The sequence below is a fragment of a genome, unplaced genomic scaffold (genome assembly GCF_019419815.1).
Source record: "Pyrus x bretschneideri cultivar Hongxiangsu unplaced genomic scaffold, Pyrus_bretschneideri_v1 Contig26, whole genome shotgun sequence".
Taxonomy (NCBI): domain Eukaryota; kingdom Viridiplantae; phylum Streptophyta; class Magnoliopsida; order Rosales; family Rosaceae; genus Pyrus; species Pyrus x bretschneideri.
In genome coordinates this window covers 3315597-3334286 of record NW_025999568.1, presented here as the reverse complement: position 1 = coordinate 3334286, position 18690 = coordinate 3315597, and the positions used below count along the sequence as shown (strand labels likewise).

The 18690-nt window shown below is 38.5% G+C and overlaps 1 protein-coding gene and 1 long non-coding RNA gene across 2 annotated transcripts; both read right to left on the bottom strand.

Moving 5' to 3' along the window:
• Positions 1 to 10732: 10732 nt before the first annotated feature.
• Positions 10733 to 14533, bottom strand: LOC103944841 (protein JINGUBANG-like). The gene is made up of 2 exons (XM_009355303.3): positions 13531 to 14533; positions 10733 to 11703 (listed from the first exon to the last, which is right to left on the bottom strand). Exons 1-2 carry the CDS (start codon positions 14143 to 14145, stop codon positions 10978 to 10980), a joined length of 1341 nt encoding a protein of 446 aa, XP_009353578.2. The 5' UTR covers positions 14146 to 14533; the 3' UTR covers positions 10733 to 10977.
• Positions 14534 to 15810: 1277 nt separating this feature from the next.
• LOC125478685 lies at positions 15811 to 17799 on the bottom strand. The gene is made up of 3 exons (XR_007259455.1): positions 17538 to 17799; positions 17053 to 17133; positions 15811 to 15978 (listed from the first exon to the last, which is right to left on the bottom strand). It is a non-coding gene; the product is annotated as an uncharacterized LOC125478685 (long non-coding RNA).
• Positions 17800 to 18690: the final 891 nt, after the last annotated feature.

Sequence of the window (18690 nt, the reverse complement as noted above, 5' to 3'; positions counted from 1 at the left end):
CCGCTTCATCTAAGTGCATGTTGAACTTCTTGACGGCCCAAAGAGCTTTATGCTCCAACTCCACGGGAAGATGGCACGCCTTGCCATAGACAAGTCGAAAAGGGGACATCCCAATGGGGGTTTTGTATGCCGTACGATACGCCCAAAGTGCATCATCTAACCGTAAACTCCAATCCTTTCTTGTTGGCCTAACGGTCTTTTCTAGGATTTGCTTGATCTCTCGGTTGGAAACCTCGGCTTGGCCATTTGTTTGAGGATGGTAAGGTGTAGAAACCCTATGGTTGACACTGTATTTCCTCAATAATGCCTTAATGGTCCGGTTGCAAAAATGGGACCCTCCATCACTAATGATCACTCGTGGCATGCCAAACCTTGCAAAAATGTTAGTTCTAATAAAATCTGTAACCACTTTAGAATCATTAGTCCGGGTGGCTTTTGCTTCCACCCACTTCGACACATAATCAACCGCAAGCAAAATATACATAAAACCATATGATGATGGAAAGGGACCCATAAAGTCAATACCCCAAACATCAAAAATTTCAACATTTAGGATAGAAACCTACGGCATTTGGTCCCTTGCACTAATACCACCCATTCTTTGGCATTTATCACATGTTAGGCAAAACGTTCTAGCATCCTTAAAAATACTAGGCCAATAAAATCCACATTGTAACACTTTGAGGGCCGTGCGTTGTGTGCCAAAATGACCACCACATGCATATGTGTGACAAAAGCTTAGAATTGAGTGAAATTCAGAATCATGCACACATCTACGTACAATTTGATCTGAGCAATACTTCCACAAATAAGGGTCATCCCAAACATAGAAACGTGCATAATTTTTAAGCTTATCACGTTGGTGCTTGTTTAATTCATTTGGAAATTGTTTAGCCACCAAGTAATTCACTAAATCTGCATACCATGGTTCACTTACCTCAATGGATAACAGCTGCTCATCGGGAAAAGTTTCAGGGATAGGTACGGCATGTTCATGCTCCTCGTGGATCATTCGGCTTAAATGGTCAGCCACTACATTCTCGCTTCCTTTCTTATCCCGGATTTCAATATCAAATTCTTGAAGAAGAAGAATCCAACGGATAAGCCTCGGCTTTGCTTCCTTTTTCGTGAGCAAGTACCTCAAAGCTGCATGATCAGAATAAACGATTACTTTAGTACCAATTAAATATGAACGGAATTTATCTAAAGCAAAAACCACAGCTAGAAGTTCTTTTTCCGTCGTGGAGTAGTTCAATTGGGCATCATCGAGAGTCCGAGAGGCATAGTATATGACATGCGGCCGCTTGTCTCTTCTTTGTCCTAGAACAGCTCCTAATGCATAGTCGGATGCATCGCACATGAGCTCGAACGGAAGGCTTCAATCTGGAGGTACAATAATGGGGGCCGAGACTAGCTTCTCCTTGAGTTGGTTAAATGCCGAATTACACTCTTCATCAAACTTGAATGGCACATCTTTTTGAAGCAATCGGCAAAGAGGGTTGGACATCTTGGAGAAGTCCTTGATAAAACGCCTATAGAACCCTGCATGGCCAAGAAACGAACGTACCTCTCTAACCGAAGTAGGAGAGGGTAAGTGACGTACAAGGTCTATTTTCGATTTATCTACTTCAATTCCTTTTTCTGAAACAATATGTCCTAAAACTATACCTTGTTTCACCATAAAGTGACTTTCTCCCAATTCAAGACAAGGTTAGTTTCAACACATCGTTTCAAAATTAAGGTCAGATTATCCAAGCAATTATCAAATGAACTCCCAAACACACTGAAATCATCCATGAAAACCTCAATGATCTTTTCAACAAAATCGGAAAATATACTTACCATACACCTTTGGAAAGTGGCCGGTGCGTTGCATAAGCCAAATGGCATGCGACGATAAGCAAATGTTCCAAAGGGACATGTGAATATGGTCTTCTCTTGATCATCCGGGGCTATCACAATTTGGTTATATCCATAGTATCCATCAAGAAAACAGTAAAAAGCATGACCGGCTAACCTTTCGAGCATCTGGTCGATGAATGGCAGAGGAAAGTGATCTTTCCTAGTCATGGCATTTAGCTTCCGGTAATCGATACATACTCGCCATCCAGTCTGAATGCGTGTAGGCACGAGCTCATTCTCATCATTCTTGATAACAGTTACTCCGGACTTCTTGGGAACGACTTGAACTGGAGAGACCCAACGGCTATCGGAGATAGGGTAGATCACTCCGCAATCCAAAAGCTTGATTATTTCCTTCTTCACCACTTCCATCATCGGAGGGTTGAGACGGCGTTGAGCCTCTCGGGATGGCTTAGTCCCCTTCTCAAGAAGTATACGGTGCATGCATGTGGTAGGGCTTATTCCTTTAATGTCGGCCAAAGTCCACCCTATGGCCGTTTTGTGTTCTCGCAGCACCCTCACAAGCTTCTCCTCCTCCATTGCCGTGAGACTTGATGAAATGATGACGGGCAATGTTTCGCCTTCTCCCAAAAACACATACTTCAAATGGTCCGGCAACGGCTTAAGTTCAAGCGATGGTGCCTGAACAACAGAAGGTAGCATCTTAGTGGAAACTGAATTTGAAAGTGGGAGTGGAACCTTACCATATTGTTGTGGCAATGACTCAAGGGCTGCCACAACCTCAATTATTTCTTCACTAGAACCCATGGCAAAGAATTCCTCCTCTTTGTCGTGGCCTTACATTGGCCCAAATCCGTCATTTTTGCACTCTATGGCCTTAGTGATGGTTGTTTCCAGGGCGTCCTCGTTCAATTCTTCAAGGTATACCTGCGCCAAAGAATCGATAACATCAATGGAAAAACAAGAATGGTCATCAACGGGATATCTCATAGTTTCAGAAATATTAAAATCAATCACTTCCCCATCGAATTCCATTGTCAAGGTGCCTTTGTATACATCAATCTTCGTTCGGGCCGTCTTCATGAATGGCCTACCAAGGAGAATCGGCAAAGATGTAGAATGGGCTGAATCCTCCATGTCTAGGACGTAGAAATCAGCCAGAAAAATTAAATGGTTCACCTGCACAAGCACATCTTCCAAAACTCCTTTTGGATACGCGTTAGAACGATCGGCCAATTGTATAATTACACCATCTTGTTTTAATTCACCCAAATTCATAGATGCATAAATAGAATAAGGCATGACATTTATGGATGCACCTAAATCAAGCATGGCATGTTCAAAACGATTATGTCAAATCACACAAGGAATCGTGAAACTACCGGGGTCTTTGCACTTGGTAGGCAGTTTACGTTGCAAAACAGCGGACACATTCTCGCTTACCTTCACTACCTCTTTGTTTGCCCTTCTTCTCTTTGTATTGCATAGGTCCTTGAGGAATTTAGCATACTTTGGAACCTGTTTGATTGCATCGAGAAGCGGTATGTTCACTTGCACCTTCCGGAACGTTTCAAGAATGTCCTTCTCGCTTTCTTCCTTTTTTTCTTGCATGAACCTGCGAGGAAAAGGTACATTGGGCAGATTAGGATGTGAAGTACATGAATTTGAACTTAAATTACCTGATTTGACCGAGTTAGGGTGATTGGGGGCCTGCGGCATTGGGTTTTTCACCCTTGCCGTGGGTGAGCTAGACACTTCCTCAGGTTGTGTCGTCTCTTCATCTACTTTCTGGGCAGATTTGGGATTGTTTGGCTCGGTCCCAACTTCTTTTCCACCTCTTAGGGTGATGGCCTTGGCGGATTCGAATCCTCCCTTTGGATTGACTGTGGTGGAGCTAGGAAGCTTTCCTTGCTTTCTAATCTGTCCAAGGAACTCAGAAATCTGCCCTATTTGTTTCTTCATATCCATCATCTCCTTCTCGTTATTTGCTATCCGGTTGTTTTGATTTTGCAACCCCTGCGAAATAGAGGTTAGTAATTGCATAGCTTGATCACTTTCCAAGGACGTACCTGAATGAGATGATGTCGAAGGTTGTTGGGGTTGTTGGGGTGCATACGGCTTGGAATAAAAACCAGGGGGGTTTGGCCTAAATCCTCCTTGTTGGGCAGCTTGTTGTGGCTCCCTCCATTTGAAGTTTGGATGGTCCCTCCATCCGGCATTGTAAGTGTTCGAGTATGGGTTGTTTTGATTTTGTCCTTGGAAACCAATTGCATTGGCAGATTCCCACCCACCATTCTCGATTAGTTGAGGGCACTTGTCAGATGGATGCCCTTGAATTGAGCACACGCCACAAACTTGGTGTTCTTGTGCTTTTGGACCAATCACAACCTGAGAAACAAGAGAAGTAAGATTAGCAAGTTGTGATTGAATTTCAGAAATAGCACTCACCTCATTTACACTTTGTTGCCGTGGGGCTTCCCTTTGGCCCACTCCTTCATATTGTTGAGCGTTGAGCGCTCGGTTGGCTATGAGAATCTTGGCATCCCTTGGTGTTTTGTCCACCAATGCTCCACCCGCTGATGCATCAAGCATTTGACGTTCGATAGGAAGGAGGCCCTCATAGAAATATTGAAGGAGAAGTTCCTCCTTCATTTGATGTTGAGGACATGAAGCTACAAGGCCCTTGAAGCGCTCATAATAAGTCGGGAATGTCTCACCATGATTCTGTTGAATACCACTAATTTTCTTCCGTAGGAGAATCACTCTCGAAGTAGGGAAGAATTTCTCCAAGAAAGCACGCTTCATACTCTCCCACGAAGTCACAGTTCCCGGGGCTAGTTCGTAGAGCCAATCTTTGGCCTTGTCCATAAGTGAAAATGGAAAGGCCTTCATCTTCAATATACTCCCATCCACAGTGACGGGGGTCATGCTCGAACAAACCACCTCGAACTCCTTCAAGTGTTTGTTGGGGTCTTCCATAGACAAGCCATGGAACTTCGGAATATGGTGTAACAAACTGGATTTGAGTTCAAACACCTCAGTCTTCCCCTCTGCAGCCGTGGGGTATTGGATACAAAGAGGCAATGCATTATCCAAACTTGAGGCCGAAAGCTCCTTGATGGTTCTATTATCTGCTGCCATGGCTTGTTCTTCTTCAAAAATCTGATCCGTGGGCTCTTCTTCTACACCTACTTTGTCTTCTTCAAGCCCAGGTTGTGGTGGAGGTTGTGGTGGCTCTTGTTGACTCCTCGTTCTCCTCAAAGTGCGTTCAAAATCACCGTCAAAGCTCGAGATATGTTCACGAATCGGATGAGAACTCCGAGTCATAAACTAGTACCTAAAACAAGAAACAAAACAAGATTAAGAATTTGGAATAAAATAAAAACAAAAGAAAATAAAACAATCCAAGAGATTAGCAAAGGTGCTAATCCCCGGCAACGGCGCCAAAATTTGATGCGAGAATTATGCGCACACAAATTAAACCCTCTTTTTGTCAATTGTAGTGAAGTGTATAAGTAGGGATCGTTCTGGACCGGGGATTAGGAGGGATTGTTAATCACTTGGATTTGACTTAAAAACGTAAAAACACAATATAAAACACTATTTAATGCTCGAAGAAAGCAAAACTAAAAATAAGAAAGATTAAGACTAAGACTTCAACGAAATAGGGGGAATTGGATTTGGACGAATTTAAACTAAAATGGATACTTGGAAACAAAACTAATTGTAATTATGGATTTGACGGAAATGAATGGATGGGAAGCTAGCTAAGGGGTTCATCTCTATACATGTTATACTTGCATACGAAACGATTTCTAATTGCTTTTCAATAAACCATGAATTCTCAACACCCCGGGTTAATTAGGTCCGCTTAAATTAACCGTCAAGTTTTCCTTAAGTTAATGAATTGGATGATTGCATACGACAACCCAAAGCATTCCTCACAAGTTCCCTACATGAATTGCATAATAGAGATACAAGCAAGAATCATTAAGCAACATGAAAACTATAAGTGTTGACGAGGCATTCATTACTATGATTGCATGAAACTTATGCCAAGAATTTGTTTAACGCGATTGTTTATAAGCAACCTCCACTACTTGTGAATATAAGTTCATAACTATTACGTGAAACTCACTTATATTCTAGCGTCATATTCATGCATGAAAATTAAACGTTCATTCTTAATAAACATACATAAATAGGATATCAATCAAATAGTTAAACAAATTGAATTCACAACTTATGAAACGTAATTAGAAGTAATCAAATCATATTGCAAGCATAAACATATATTTCGAATCACCCCCTAGCTAAGGGGGGTTTAGTTCCTCATACTTACAAAACAAAGAGAATTGAAATTAAACATTGAAATCAAAGAAACACCTAAACATTCCAACAACTCAAACTTGAATTGTATGAACGTTTAGGCACTCTTCTCTTCCTCGTTGTTGTAGCACAAGGTCTAAGGATAGGTTGTGTGATGGTGTGAAGTGTTTTGGAGGGATGGGAAGTGGTTGGATAGTGGCTGCAATGGAGGAGAAAAACTGCACAGAAATGGAAGGATATGCACGGCAAGGGATGTGTGTTGTGTTGTGAATGGAATGAATCCATGAATGAATGAATGCAAGGGTATTTATAGGAGTAATGGAGGGAACATGACAGCTAGGAGGTGGGTGGAAATGTGGCTGCATGTTTGGTGAATGATTATGAATGAATGCATGTGACTTGGCTAGGTTGGAAAGCTGGAAATCTGAAAATGCAAATGGGAATGCTGAAATGCAAAGGTGGCCACGGTTTTGAGTGTGTTTTGTGTTGGAAATGCATGTGAATGCATGTGAATGTTGTTTGTGTGAAGTGTGTGTGAATGCATGTGAAATAAAGGGTGAATGGTGGCTGAAATAATGATGGAAAACAGCTAGGAAAAGTATGGAATGCATGTGAATTGTAAAGGGAAAAGCTGGAAATGGCTAGGAAGGTCACGGCATGGGTGTTTTGGTGCATTGTGGCTGATTTGTTTGTTGGTTAAAGATGCATGTGGATGAATTATACAATGGGAAAGTATGTGATTGACAACTAGGATGAATGGTGGCTGCAATGATGAAGTGTGATGGCTGAAAATGGCAAGGGAAATGCATGTGTTTGGACGGCAAGGAATGTGTTTTGTGCATGTGGCTGCAATGGTGTGTAATGATGGAGGAATAAGTGCATGTGGTTGAATTGGGGGTGAATGTGCATGACAAAGAATGGATTTGGCTGCAATGGTGTGTAATTGGGCTAGGGTTTAAGTGCATGAAATGGACCCAAATTGCTCCCCCTTGCATGGCAAGGAATGGTGTTTGTGTTAAGCCCATGGCAATGTGATTGTAATTGGGTTAGGGCCATTGTTTTGTGTCCTCAAGTGCATACAAGGCCTTCAATTTCATCCAACACTTGGGCTCCAAGAATAAGCTACCCATCCTTAGCCCAATAGTGCTCCAAAAAGGCCCCAAAACACTCCACAATGCATCCTTTCGTCAAACACGTCTTATAATCCTGAAAACACACAAAAGAAGCATAAAGAACTAAAATAACTAAAGAAACATAACGTAAATGTACGAGAACAAGCTAAGTAAGTCGCCTAAATATGCTCCTATCAGTTAGGAGAAGGAAGGAGGGGTAGTCGTCGTCGTCCTCATCAATTTCGTCGCTGTCATCCTCAATGATTTCGTGGTCCTCATCTTTTTTCCAGTTGGGTAATTATCTTTTTCTTTTTAGCTTTTTTGTGTAATTTTTTTTAAACAAATTTATTTATTTTTTTTTTGTGTTTATTTATTTATTTTTTTTTTGTGTGATTCTTTTTAACATTTTTGCTTTTCTGTATTTGATCCCGCAGGAAAGTCAACGTCTCCTCGGTGGACCTTGTGAGCGATTTACCTTTTTCCTACTAAATATTGGGAGAGAGAATTTTAAATGGTAAGTGCTTTACTTTTTTCCCACTAAATATTTGGAGCTTGAAATGCCGTGATATACAATGACTATGGCAATGTTAACGTTGTTGAGACGAACACTGAATCTGATGCTGAAGGAGTCATGGATGATTGTATCTAATTTCTTTTGGGTATAACAATGCAAATAGTTGACCTTCAAGGACATTAATGGACTAGTTGATCAGAATGCGCAGCTCAGGAGCCTTGTTCAGAATCTTTCTGACCAACTTGGAAATGGGGAAATGGAGTTCAAGGTTGGTGTGAGTTTCAATGTTTGTCAGTATGGAGCTTGTTTGTTTCGCTTAATAGTTAGTGCTACCAGCTTTGCTTGTGAAAACTATTTGATGAGTTTTTGTGAATCTAGATTTTTTACCTCTTGTCAATTTTTTGAATAGTTATTATTGTCATAATCTTGGCGCCTACTGTTATTCTGACTTGTTACAATAGTCGAGCGGATCAGAACAGAGGCAGTTTTGCTCTCCTTTTTGGTTAGTTTGTTGTAAGCTCTGTCAACCTCATATATTTAGTTGCTTATTCAAGAAGAAAACATGAATTAACAATAAGTACTAGGAATTGGCTTTACTTTCATAGAAGAAAACATGTGTTAGGAATTGTTGTTTTCATTATTCGTATGAATTGATTGTTTGTAGAACTAAATTGTAAAAGCTTGTTTGTAATATTTGAATTTGTTTTTTTTTTTTCTAATATTTTACCTATTGGGCACAAAAACAAAATGGTGTTAACATGGCTTGGAAAAGTCAGTGTTGTCAGAACTAAGACACAAAAGAACCCCTATTTGTGCTCAATCTTTGAGCACAAAATGTCATATGGTGTCCTATGAACAAAGGGCAGGCCCATAGAGGGCACACATGATGTTTTAGTTGCTGCATTGTTGCTATTGTTCTATGGGCACATATGTTGATGCCCTTTGGCCTCATAGGGCAAAAATAATTTATTGTGTGCAATGGCCATATTTTTTGTAGTGCTAGTGGTGTGGTCTATGTGGTAACCGTATAGGGGTTTAAAATCACTTGTATTTTGTAAAAATTATCTCTAGATCAAAAATTGGTCACTGAAGAACATGTTCCCAATGAAAACCTCTTGTAATTGGTTGTTATTAGTAATGAAACACTATTGCTTCTGTCGAAAAAAATAAAAAATAATTAAAAAAAAAGTGTTCGAAGAAAAGAATTTTAATTTTAAACTCCGAGGGTAAATACATGTTTTGAAATCGTAAAGCTATGAACAACCCTACTCCTAACTTTACTTCATCAACTCCAATTCGTGTGTGCCAAAGTGGTCCTGATTGTTTTAAAAAAAAAAAAAAAAAAAAAAAACAAAAACATGACCATTTGCTTTCAAAAATGTACCAAAGGGAAGCGGATCCTCTCAGAAGCCAAAGGAATTGAGCTCAATGATCAAATAATCCGGACCATTGAAATTTAATTCAACGGCTACAATTATTATAACTTTTAGATGAACACTCTGTTTGTGGCCGTTGGATCAAATTTCAACGGTCAGAATCATTTGATCCTTGGGTTCAATTCCTTCGAATCCGGAGGAGATCCGGTTCCGTACCAAAGCAGCTCATGTGGACTTAATTTGATTTATTTAAGTTTATGTGTAGATCCAAGTAGTTAATTAAATCCCAATAATTGAAAAAGCAATTATTAAAGTTTTAATGAGGAAATGATGAAAAAGGGAACGGCTGCTTTAACCTTTCTCATATGATCCAAAATCAAAGATCATATTCCATACTTGAGTGACAAGTGATCAAGTAGCCTCTGTTGAAGGCAAGAATACCACCCACAAACCACTACTTAAAAACCTTCCAACAATTTCAAGTTTCAGCAAGCAAGAACTCACTGTGATATATATACAGACATATATATATATGTACATGTTATATAAATTAGTCAATAATTACATACAGCCATGGTGTGTGTAGGGTTCTTTTTTGGGTGCAACCGACACCGTTCCGTCGGAAGGTATGTTGTATCAGCCTTGGCCATCATTGGCATTCTCTTCGGCTTGCGTGTGCTTTGTTACATCATCTGTAAGTTGTGCTTCAATAGGGAGCATGATAATCCTCGCAGTCCTCGCCTCGAACAAAATCCAAACGATAGGTTGGAAATGCAGTCACCGGAGACTCGTGATCAGCACCCTGCAGCTGCAGTTAACAGATATTAACCGAAGTTTGTCAAGTTCGGAGGCCAGAGTGAATCATCAGTCAGTACCATGATTTGTATCTCTCATCTTTTCCATTTGCTAGTTATCTAGCTATGTTGTTAGTAAAAGTTGGTTTTGACCCACGATACATGCATTTACTTCATAGAAGTACACAAACTATCTAAATGCATACACCGTAGCCAAAAACCAATTTTGTGTCAAGTAAATATAGAGCAGGTCCCAGGAGCCCAATCCCATTATTTATTTGTAAGGATCATATAATGAAGATTGTAAATCATTGTAATTTAATAATCAAAAGGTTGATCTAAATCATGGTTATTTACACTGGATCAATCAATGTAACATGATGATTCGGATTGGTTTAATTTAAGCCTCGAATTAGTAGCATAACCAATTCAAACAAGTCCACTTAGTGAAATGATTCGGCTCGGCTATTTCCTTTCGTAAGAAATTAAGCAAATATAATAGCAGACAATGAGCCAAACCACACACTGAACAAAATTCACTAATTGAACAAATTAATAGTAGTTTTTGTCAAGATTACTCTTCTAGTATAAATATTGAACCAAAGTGCTTGAACGGATTCCAATTACAATGATTCAAAATGTTTTTTCACCCCCAACTTATTTAATTTGCATATCCAACGGGCAACTAATATTTGCTGTATATTGAAAGCCCAAAGGAGCACAGTACTGGTTTACTTTCCAAAATTAGCACAAACTACGTCACTCCTACATAAATGTAACAACATCGATCTTGAGCAAAGTCGCTACACCAGAATTCTGTACATATAATATATGTAGCAATAGTACGACAAGTTTGTTAGTTTAGCTATAGGCTACGGCTACCTACCAAATTGAAGTCCCCCCCTTCGACGGAGAAGAACTTCCATGATACCGGACGCTATGGTATAATGTCTATCCTAGCACCATGTAAGTTGCTCGCCTCTCTTCGACTACAGCTGAAAATACTCACACTCACTTTGTGCTGAACACAAATTATCAGCAATTTTGTTAGTGCAGGTCACACGCCACACTTTAAGAACACCGTCAAGACTTCCAGTACAAATTGTGCAACCCTCCTCGGCCTCATCCCCTAATCTTCCGGAAAACGCGGTGACACATCTGATCGGCCCTCTATGCCCTACGAGCAGTGCCAGGCAAGTGTGCTGACCATCTTCCACATCTCTAGACCAAATCCTACTTGTGGAGTCTGCTGACCCACTGACCACGTAGTTGGCCACGCTGGCCAAGCACATCACTGCATGGGTGTGACCTTGGAGTGCACCCCCATAGTGTAATTGGCCAGAGAACCAACCCTTGAGCCAATAGTGTATGTACCCATCAGTGCACCCGCCGTACAAAACTCCGCCATCTGGGGTTAGGGTTAGGGTTTTGACGGGGGAATACTTGGCGGGTAAAGTTACAGTGAGTGAATGAGGAAGCTGGTCTCCACGGCAGAAGTTACGGCGCCACACTCGGACTGTGGCATCGTCTGAGGCCGTGTAGAGCACGCCATCATCAGCGACGATGATCTCGTTGATCGGCCCAGCGTGGGCTTTGATGGTCTCAATGCATTTTAGGTCTGAAATTCTCCATACTTTGACTGTTCTGTCAATGGAAGCTGAGTATAGGATGTCTTCTGATACATTGATGGCCAGTGATGTTATAGCACCCATATGCTGTTACATTCATTGAAAAAGTAATTAAAGTAAGTTTAACTCAATCTATTTAGCAAATGGTAGGAATTATAATAACAATCACCAAGAACAAAGTATGTTATGATGTAATAATATCGACAACGATCAAATATATACCTATTTAAAGGTGGGGAGCTGCTATGTACTCACACTTATATACTAACAACATGTGAAATAATTCTTACATATTCTTTGCCTTTTTCAACACACTCCAGTTTATCTTTGTCCTTTAATTATCATTTATTTAATTCAAATATTAGAATAAGTGCGCATGTGTAGTGAGAGAAAAAAATGTATGCATAAATCACTTCTCCAACTACTTTAAGAACTATTTTTATTTTCTAACAAATAGCATTTAGCAATACTATTTAGATAAACAATACTGACAAACCAGATGAATCCGACAAACAACAAAAGAGTCTATTTTATTACAAGGTGTATCAATAGTTCTTATTAGTGAGTGTGCAAATAGAATTATTGAATACAATTGCCAGGCGTTGTAACAGAATGGACCACACATTAGTGACCACATAACTTTAGAAGACTCACATAGGTGGATTCATATCTATTTCCACTGTAGTGAGTAGTGTCCCCGTGTTCCATCTACTAATTTCAGCTAACTTTCAATAAGTTCCAGCTTGAAATAATAAGTATATACGATTCCACTTTCTTGGCAAATCTAATTCACAACTTCATTTTGTCTTGTGTTATAATGTTCATAAATAAAACCAACAGAAACTGTGGGTTCTCAATAAATCAAGTCCCAAAATATGGCTTTGGCATATATGAAATTCATGTTTTACATGCCAAGTGCTACCCCACTGGCCAGTCCCAACAACATTTTTAATAGAAAAGCATTTTGTAATAATGATATTACGAATATCTTTTGATTAAATATCTATAAGTAGAACGTTCTACCTGCAATAATATGAGATGGGAAATTACTGAACAAAACTATGGTTAGCTAATATATGAACGAGAAATTCACTACAAGAAAAGAAAAGTGAGCAACATCCACTCTAATTAGTAACTATTTAGTAGCTGTTGTTGAGGTAACAAGGATTGATGTTGCCAATGAGAAATGGTGACGAAAATTTATTAATAGGGTGACCTTCCATTTTAGTAACTATTTTTGTCACCAGTTTCAAACTAAATTGGGTGATCTTCTATTCATTAATTTGTTTATACTTTCTTCCATCTAAATATCAAACATTGGTGTGTAGGGATATAAAAGGAACAGAGAAATCATTTTCCTAATATATATATTGAGTATTACTGCAGTAAACAATTTTGTATATCTAAGTTATTTAACCAAACTATCTAGCAAAGTTTCAATTATTCAAACCTAAACTCACTCTAAACCTCATTTGTTTATAACGGATAAATTACCGGATGAGATATACCGATGTATTTGGTGAGCAGTGAGTTGCATTAGTGATGTAAAATGATCCTCGTGTTTACTGCAGCTACCTTACAAGTAGAAGAGATAATTCTAGTCACGAAAGAACTATAAGTAGTTAAGAGTGTCTCCAAACCCCTACATATGTGAAACACATTAATTATAACTATTACCCTCTGAACACATCAAGGAAAATTTTTACATCACGTGTTTATATATATAAGTGGTAATAAATTTTGTTTTTTAAGTTATAAACTTTTTCACACATATATGACATCATTTGTATAGTTACACATGATGTATCATCCTTGTACCGGTCACATTAAAAAATCTCTCCACATCAAGCCCTACCATCAATAAAGCCATAAATACAAAACCAAACAAAGAACATATCGTACAGCTTCACTTACCATCTTATCTTTCCCGGCGGCAATGTATAAGCTCCGAACATAACTTCCGGTCTTCGGAATTGTCGCCAGCCTCACGTGCTTCAACCCGCCATCCCACGTTCTCTGCCAAACCCTAACCTTACCATCACCATAAGCTGCATAGACCTTGTCATGGGACACCTCCATTGCCAAGACCATGCAAGCCTTGGTCTTGAGCTGCCCACATTCCGTGAACTCTGGCAGCTTCCAAACCCTAATGAGGTTGCTGGCGGAGCCAGTGTAAACTAGGCCATTTGATGCAGCAACGGACAAGATCTGACCGTCCTTTTTGAGGACGGAGGAGATGCAGCGGTAGGCGGTGAGGAGGTCGGGGTTTTTGGAGGGAGATGATGATTGGAGAGGGTGAAGAGGAGAGGCGGTAGGAGAGGCATGGAGGCTTTGGGTACGGGAGGAAGGCGAGTTGGTGCTGTGCGGTGGGGTATAAGGGAAGTTCGAGAAGGATGGGGCGTCTTTGGTTGAAATGCTTCTGAAAAACCTGCTCTGGAGATTTTGTGTACTATTATTTGTTGGTGTTTTAGGTGTGGATGCAAAAGTTGGGGTTTTGGGAGAGTTGGAAGAGTAATCTAGGGAGGCCATTTCTAGTTCTAATTTGTGTATGTCAATGCAAGAAGAGGTGGTGGATATGGATATATTGGGGAAATGAATTGTAAATGCATATAGTATTAGGAGTGATGTGAGTTAGAAAAATATCAAAGCCACTAGTGGTGAGTATGGTGGTGTTGTAAATGTTTATAAATGCAACAGACTTGCAATTTAGAGTGGGATGGAACACTTGGAGTTGGGGGCCAACTGCCGCCAGAGAAATGTAATGTAAGCATAATGGCTTGATAGGCGTTTGAATGAGGGGAATTCATTTTAAAATGCCATATCTCAATCCTAATCATTTTGTATCAGTCTTCTATAGGATTATATATTATAGCATTCATTTGATATTGTAAATGTTAGCGCATAAAATTAGTAGGGTTAACAAATAGATAATGGTATGTAGAGGATGGTATGGTTTTTAGTACGGAAAACCAGATGATTTAGGGTTTTTCATCTGAGTTTATGGGAGTTTGTTGTGTAGCGTTACAAATAACTTCACCTGAACACACAGGAGAAAAGAAGGATCAGAGGATACCCGTGCCCTACCTAACTGCTCAGTACCTTTATTAGTATTTAATGGGAAGGAGAAATAGGTTGAACAAGGGTTAAGGTTTCTATTCTTACTCTGTGCTTTAGCTTTTCCTGGTCTTCCCTCCTCCTCTATACGGGTCTTGGTGAAGGTAGAAATGTGGGAGGTAATTGTGGGGCCAATTTTTGTGGGGGTTCGAGACAGCAACCGTCATTCAAAAGTAGTGGTCAGAGTCATGGTTCCTCTATTACATGTTTCAGATCGGGTACCCCTCGATCAGAAGAGTGACCATTGGCGTTAGTCATGAAACAAATGTTTTACGGAAGGGTTGTGATTTTCAAATCCTTAATTGCTTTTTCCACGTCTCTTCCTATTTTTTAATCCTTAATTGGTATCCTACAAATTAAGTATTAAAAAATATGAAGAAGTGTGGGAAAAGTAGTTAAGAGTGTATGAAAATCACAACCCTTTACAAAGATTGTAAGTCCCAATCACATCTTCCATATATTTCACCCCCAAGATCTGGTAGTTCGTGTGTACATGAATGTCAAGACACTTCTAGCAACTCAGATTGATGCGCTTGAGGGTAGTACGTGAATGTGATTGAGACGTGAATCAGGCGGTTTATGTGCATTTTCCAATGAGGGGCAATATAGTAATTTTACATCATCAGAAATTTTTTACTTGCTTATCGAGACGACAATGAGTTGTCGGTATTGCAGGCTACAAACTGTATTATCGATAACTCATTCAGTGGGTTCGTAAGCAAGTGAACAAGTAGACCCATCTATATTAGTATTTATTAATTAGGTTTTGAACCTACCTAGTTATTTTTGGGGCTCGACCCATGACACACACATACACATATACTTGGAGTACGTGACGTTACGAATGTTTGGGTGAGTTATTTCCATTTTCAGTTTTAAGTTCAGTGCAAATATTTTAACTTATGTCATTATATATATATATATATATTTTTTTTTTTTTGACATTATGTTATTATTATATTATATTATATTATATTATATATATATACATACATATCTATTAAAAAAAAATTTGACCTTTTGTCAGTACATAGGTATTACTAGCAACGATGCTTGGGCGTTGCTGCGGGATTGAAAATTTATTCAAACTTATGCAAATTCATTCACTTCATAAGCAATGTTTGAGTGAAGAACTGAGCATTACAAATAAAAAGTAGAAGGAAAATTTAACTTGACAAAGAGACCTCAATGATCTGGCTCAATTCATCATTCAAGACTTGGTCGAACTATGATTCCCTCACTCTATCCCTAAACAAAAGAAAACCAAACCGAGTTCAGCAAGAATTATGCACGATCTTTGTGAAACTATATAATGAATGATACAACATTGTTAAACAAACATGGACTGGAGCTGATCTTAAAATTCATTTAAAAGGGAAGTGGCAAATATCGTTCGCTTGAGATGCTGACTTAATGTTTCATCATTCAAATGATATTGCTTTTGAACCAAGGTATGTGAAAAAAAGAGTGGAAACCTAATTAGCAATTACTACTTCCAGCAATACCGCGCTGTTAAGTTTTACTCTTCAAATCTCCAACAAATAAGCTCCTCTATAATTTCTGCCTGAGCATTAAAATAAAATAAAAATTTGGTACATAGATGAAGAGTTAAGACTACCTACCATAAATGAATTGAGAACTACAATAATGTGACAATCTCCATGTGTAACCTATGTGTCCATCGTTATAGGTTTAATCAGAAATACCATTTTTTTAAAATCATGGATGATTCAATTTTAACCTTAATTAAAACCAAGACCATCTCCAGTTCTTGGCAAATCAAATTTCAATCAAGAGCCACACACGTGAAATATGTGTTTGAAAGATGTAAAAATGGTATCACAAAACATAAACATTATTGAGAACAGAGAGGACAGAAAACACAGTCAGATAGTTGGTATTTGGCGGCGAAACTTCAAAAACCAAAAATGCACTTTAACGTCCTAGAGAGAACAGAATTGTAAGCAAAACGTAGAATATTGAAAGAATATTGTGATAGTCACGAAATAAGTTTATGGGCTTGCTAATATTGATTTATTAGGTTCCAAGTTTGTCTCATTTGTCATTTTCTGTTAAACTGAAAGTGTAAACATTTAGGTACTCACCAAGAAAAAAGCAATTAATTGATGCTAAGTACAAAACCGGCTGACCTTGAAATATAAACCGGAGAAATTAATTGAAATAATCAAATCCCAAATTCAATTTCAAAGGTAGATAAGAGTCATGCAAAGGTGTGGTATATGATTACAGACCATAGTGAAGCTACTTTTATAGTTATTTACTTCCCTACATGATAATTAAGGTTTAGCTAAGCTTCTATACCTTTTTAGTAGCAATTAACTCTGCTTCCACACGACAAACAACAGCATTCGGCAATTCCAAAGGGAGTCCTCCAGCAAAATCCTTAAAGCAAAAAAAGAACGAAATCAGACATCCACACACAGCATCAGAGCACACAAACAAAACCCCCAAAATTATAAAAAGAAAATTTAAACACAAAATACATCTATAAATCGAAAACAACCAAAAAAAATTAAATAAGACACACTGAGAAAGACAAAAAACTCATCAGGAGACTCTAGGTTATGTGGGTAAGAAATGGATTTCGATCAAGTTAAGAAAAAAAGCAAAAACTTCTAGCAGCTCAACAATTTGAAAGGAAAAGTAAATTAATTTCTGATAGAAAACATAAAAAACAAAGTACTTGCATAAAATCAAACATATCAACTTCCACCCTAATCCAAAGCACAATTAATTGCATGAATATTAAATTAAACACTGTAAATAATGAGATTGAATGTGCAAACCTAAACATAACAATAAAATTGACGGCGGTGCAAGCATGGCTGAGATGGCTGAGATCACAGGCGGTAAATTCCATAGAAGTACATGTTGACCTCGCCAGGTTTTATTGGCCTGCCGATCTGGAGAAAGATGACAACGCTAAACAGTAAGCAAAACGACGATGCGGAAGAGTGATGCGAGAATTATACGCACACAAATTAAACCCTCTTTTTGACAATTGTAGTATAGAATGTAAGTACGGATCGTTCAGGACCGGGGATTAGGAGGGATTGTTAATCACTTGGATTTCACTCAAAAACGTAAAAACACAATATAAAACACTCTACTAGACTCAAAGAATGCAAAACTAAACTTTAAAACACTAAAACAAACCAAAAGACTCAAAACAGCACCAAAAGACTCAAAACAGCCTTAAAAACACTTCTGGGCAGTTTTGAGCACTTTGAGTACTTTGGACGAATTTGGGTAACAAATTGAATCAAAACACTTATAAACACAAACCAAAACACTTTCTAACTAATTTGAACAATACAAAGACTCAAAGGACTCAAAACAAGTTCAAAAGACTCAAAATTGCCTAAAAACACTAACTAAGCAGTTTCTGACCTTAAACCCAAATTTGGACGAAATTAAGTTGTAACTTGACTCAAGACTCTTAAAAACACAAACTAAATTGATTTCTAACTAATTTGGACATTAAAGTAAAGGGGGATTGAGTTTTTGACGAAATTAACTAAAATGCACAGATTGTATTTAAAAACAGATTGTAAAGATGAATGTGATGGAATTGAATGGATGGGATGGCTAGCTAAGGGGTTCATCTCCACACATGTTACACTTGCATAATAAAAAGATTTCCAATTGCATTTCAATAAACCATGAATTCTCAACACCCCAAGTTAACCGTGATGCACTAATTAACCTTCAAATCTTCCTAACGTTATTGAATTGGATGATTGCATACGACAACCCAAAACATTCCCCACAAGTCCCCTACATGATTGCATAATAGAGATACAAGCAAGAATCATTACGCTCTATGAAAATTATAAGTGTTGACGAGGCATTCGTTACTATGATTGCATGAAACTTATGCCAAGAATTCGTTTAACGCGATTGTTTATAAGCAACCTCCACTACTTGTGAATATAAGTT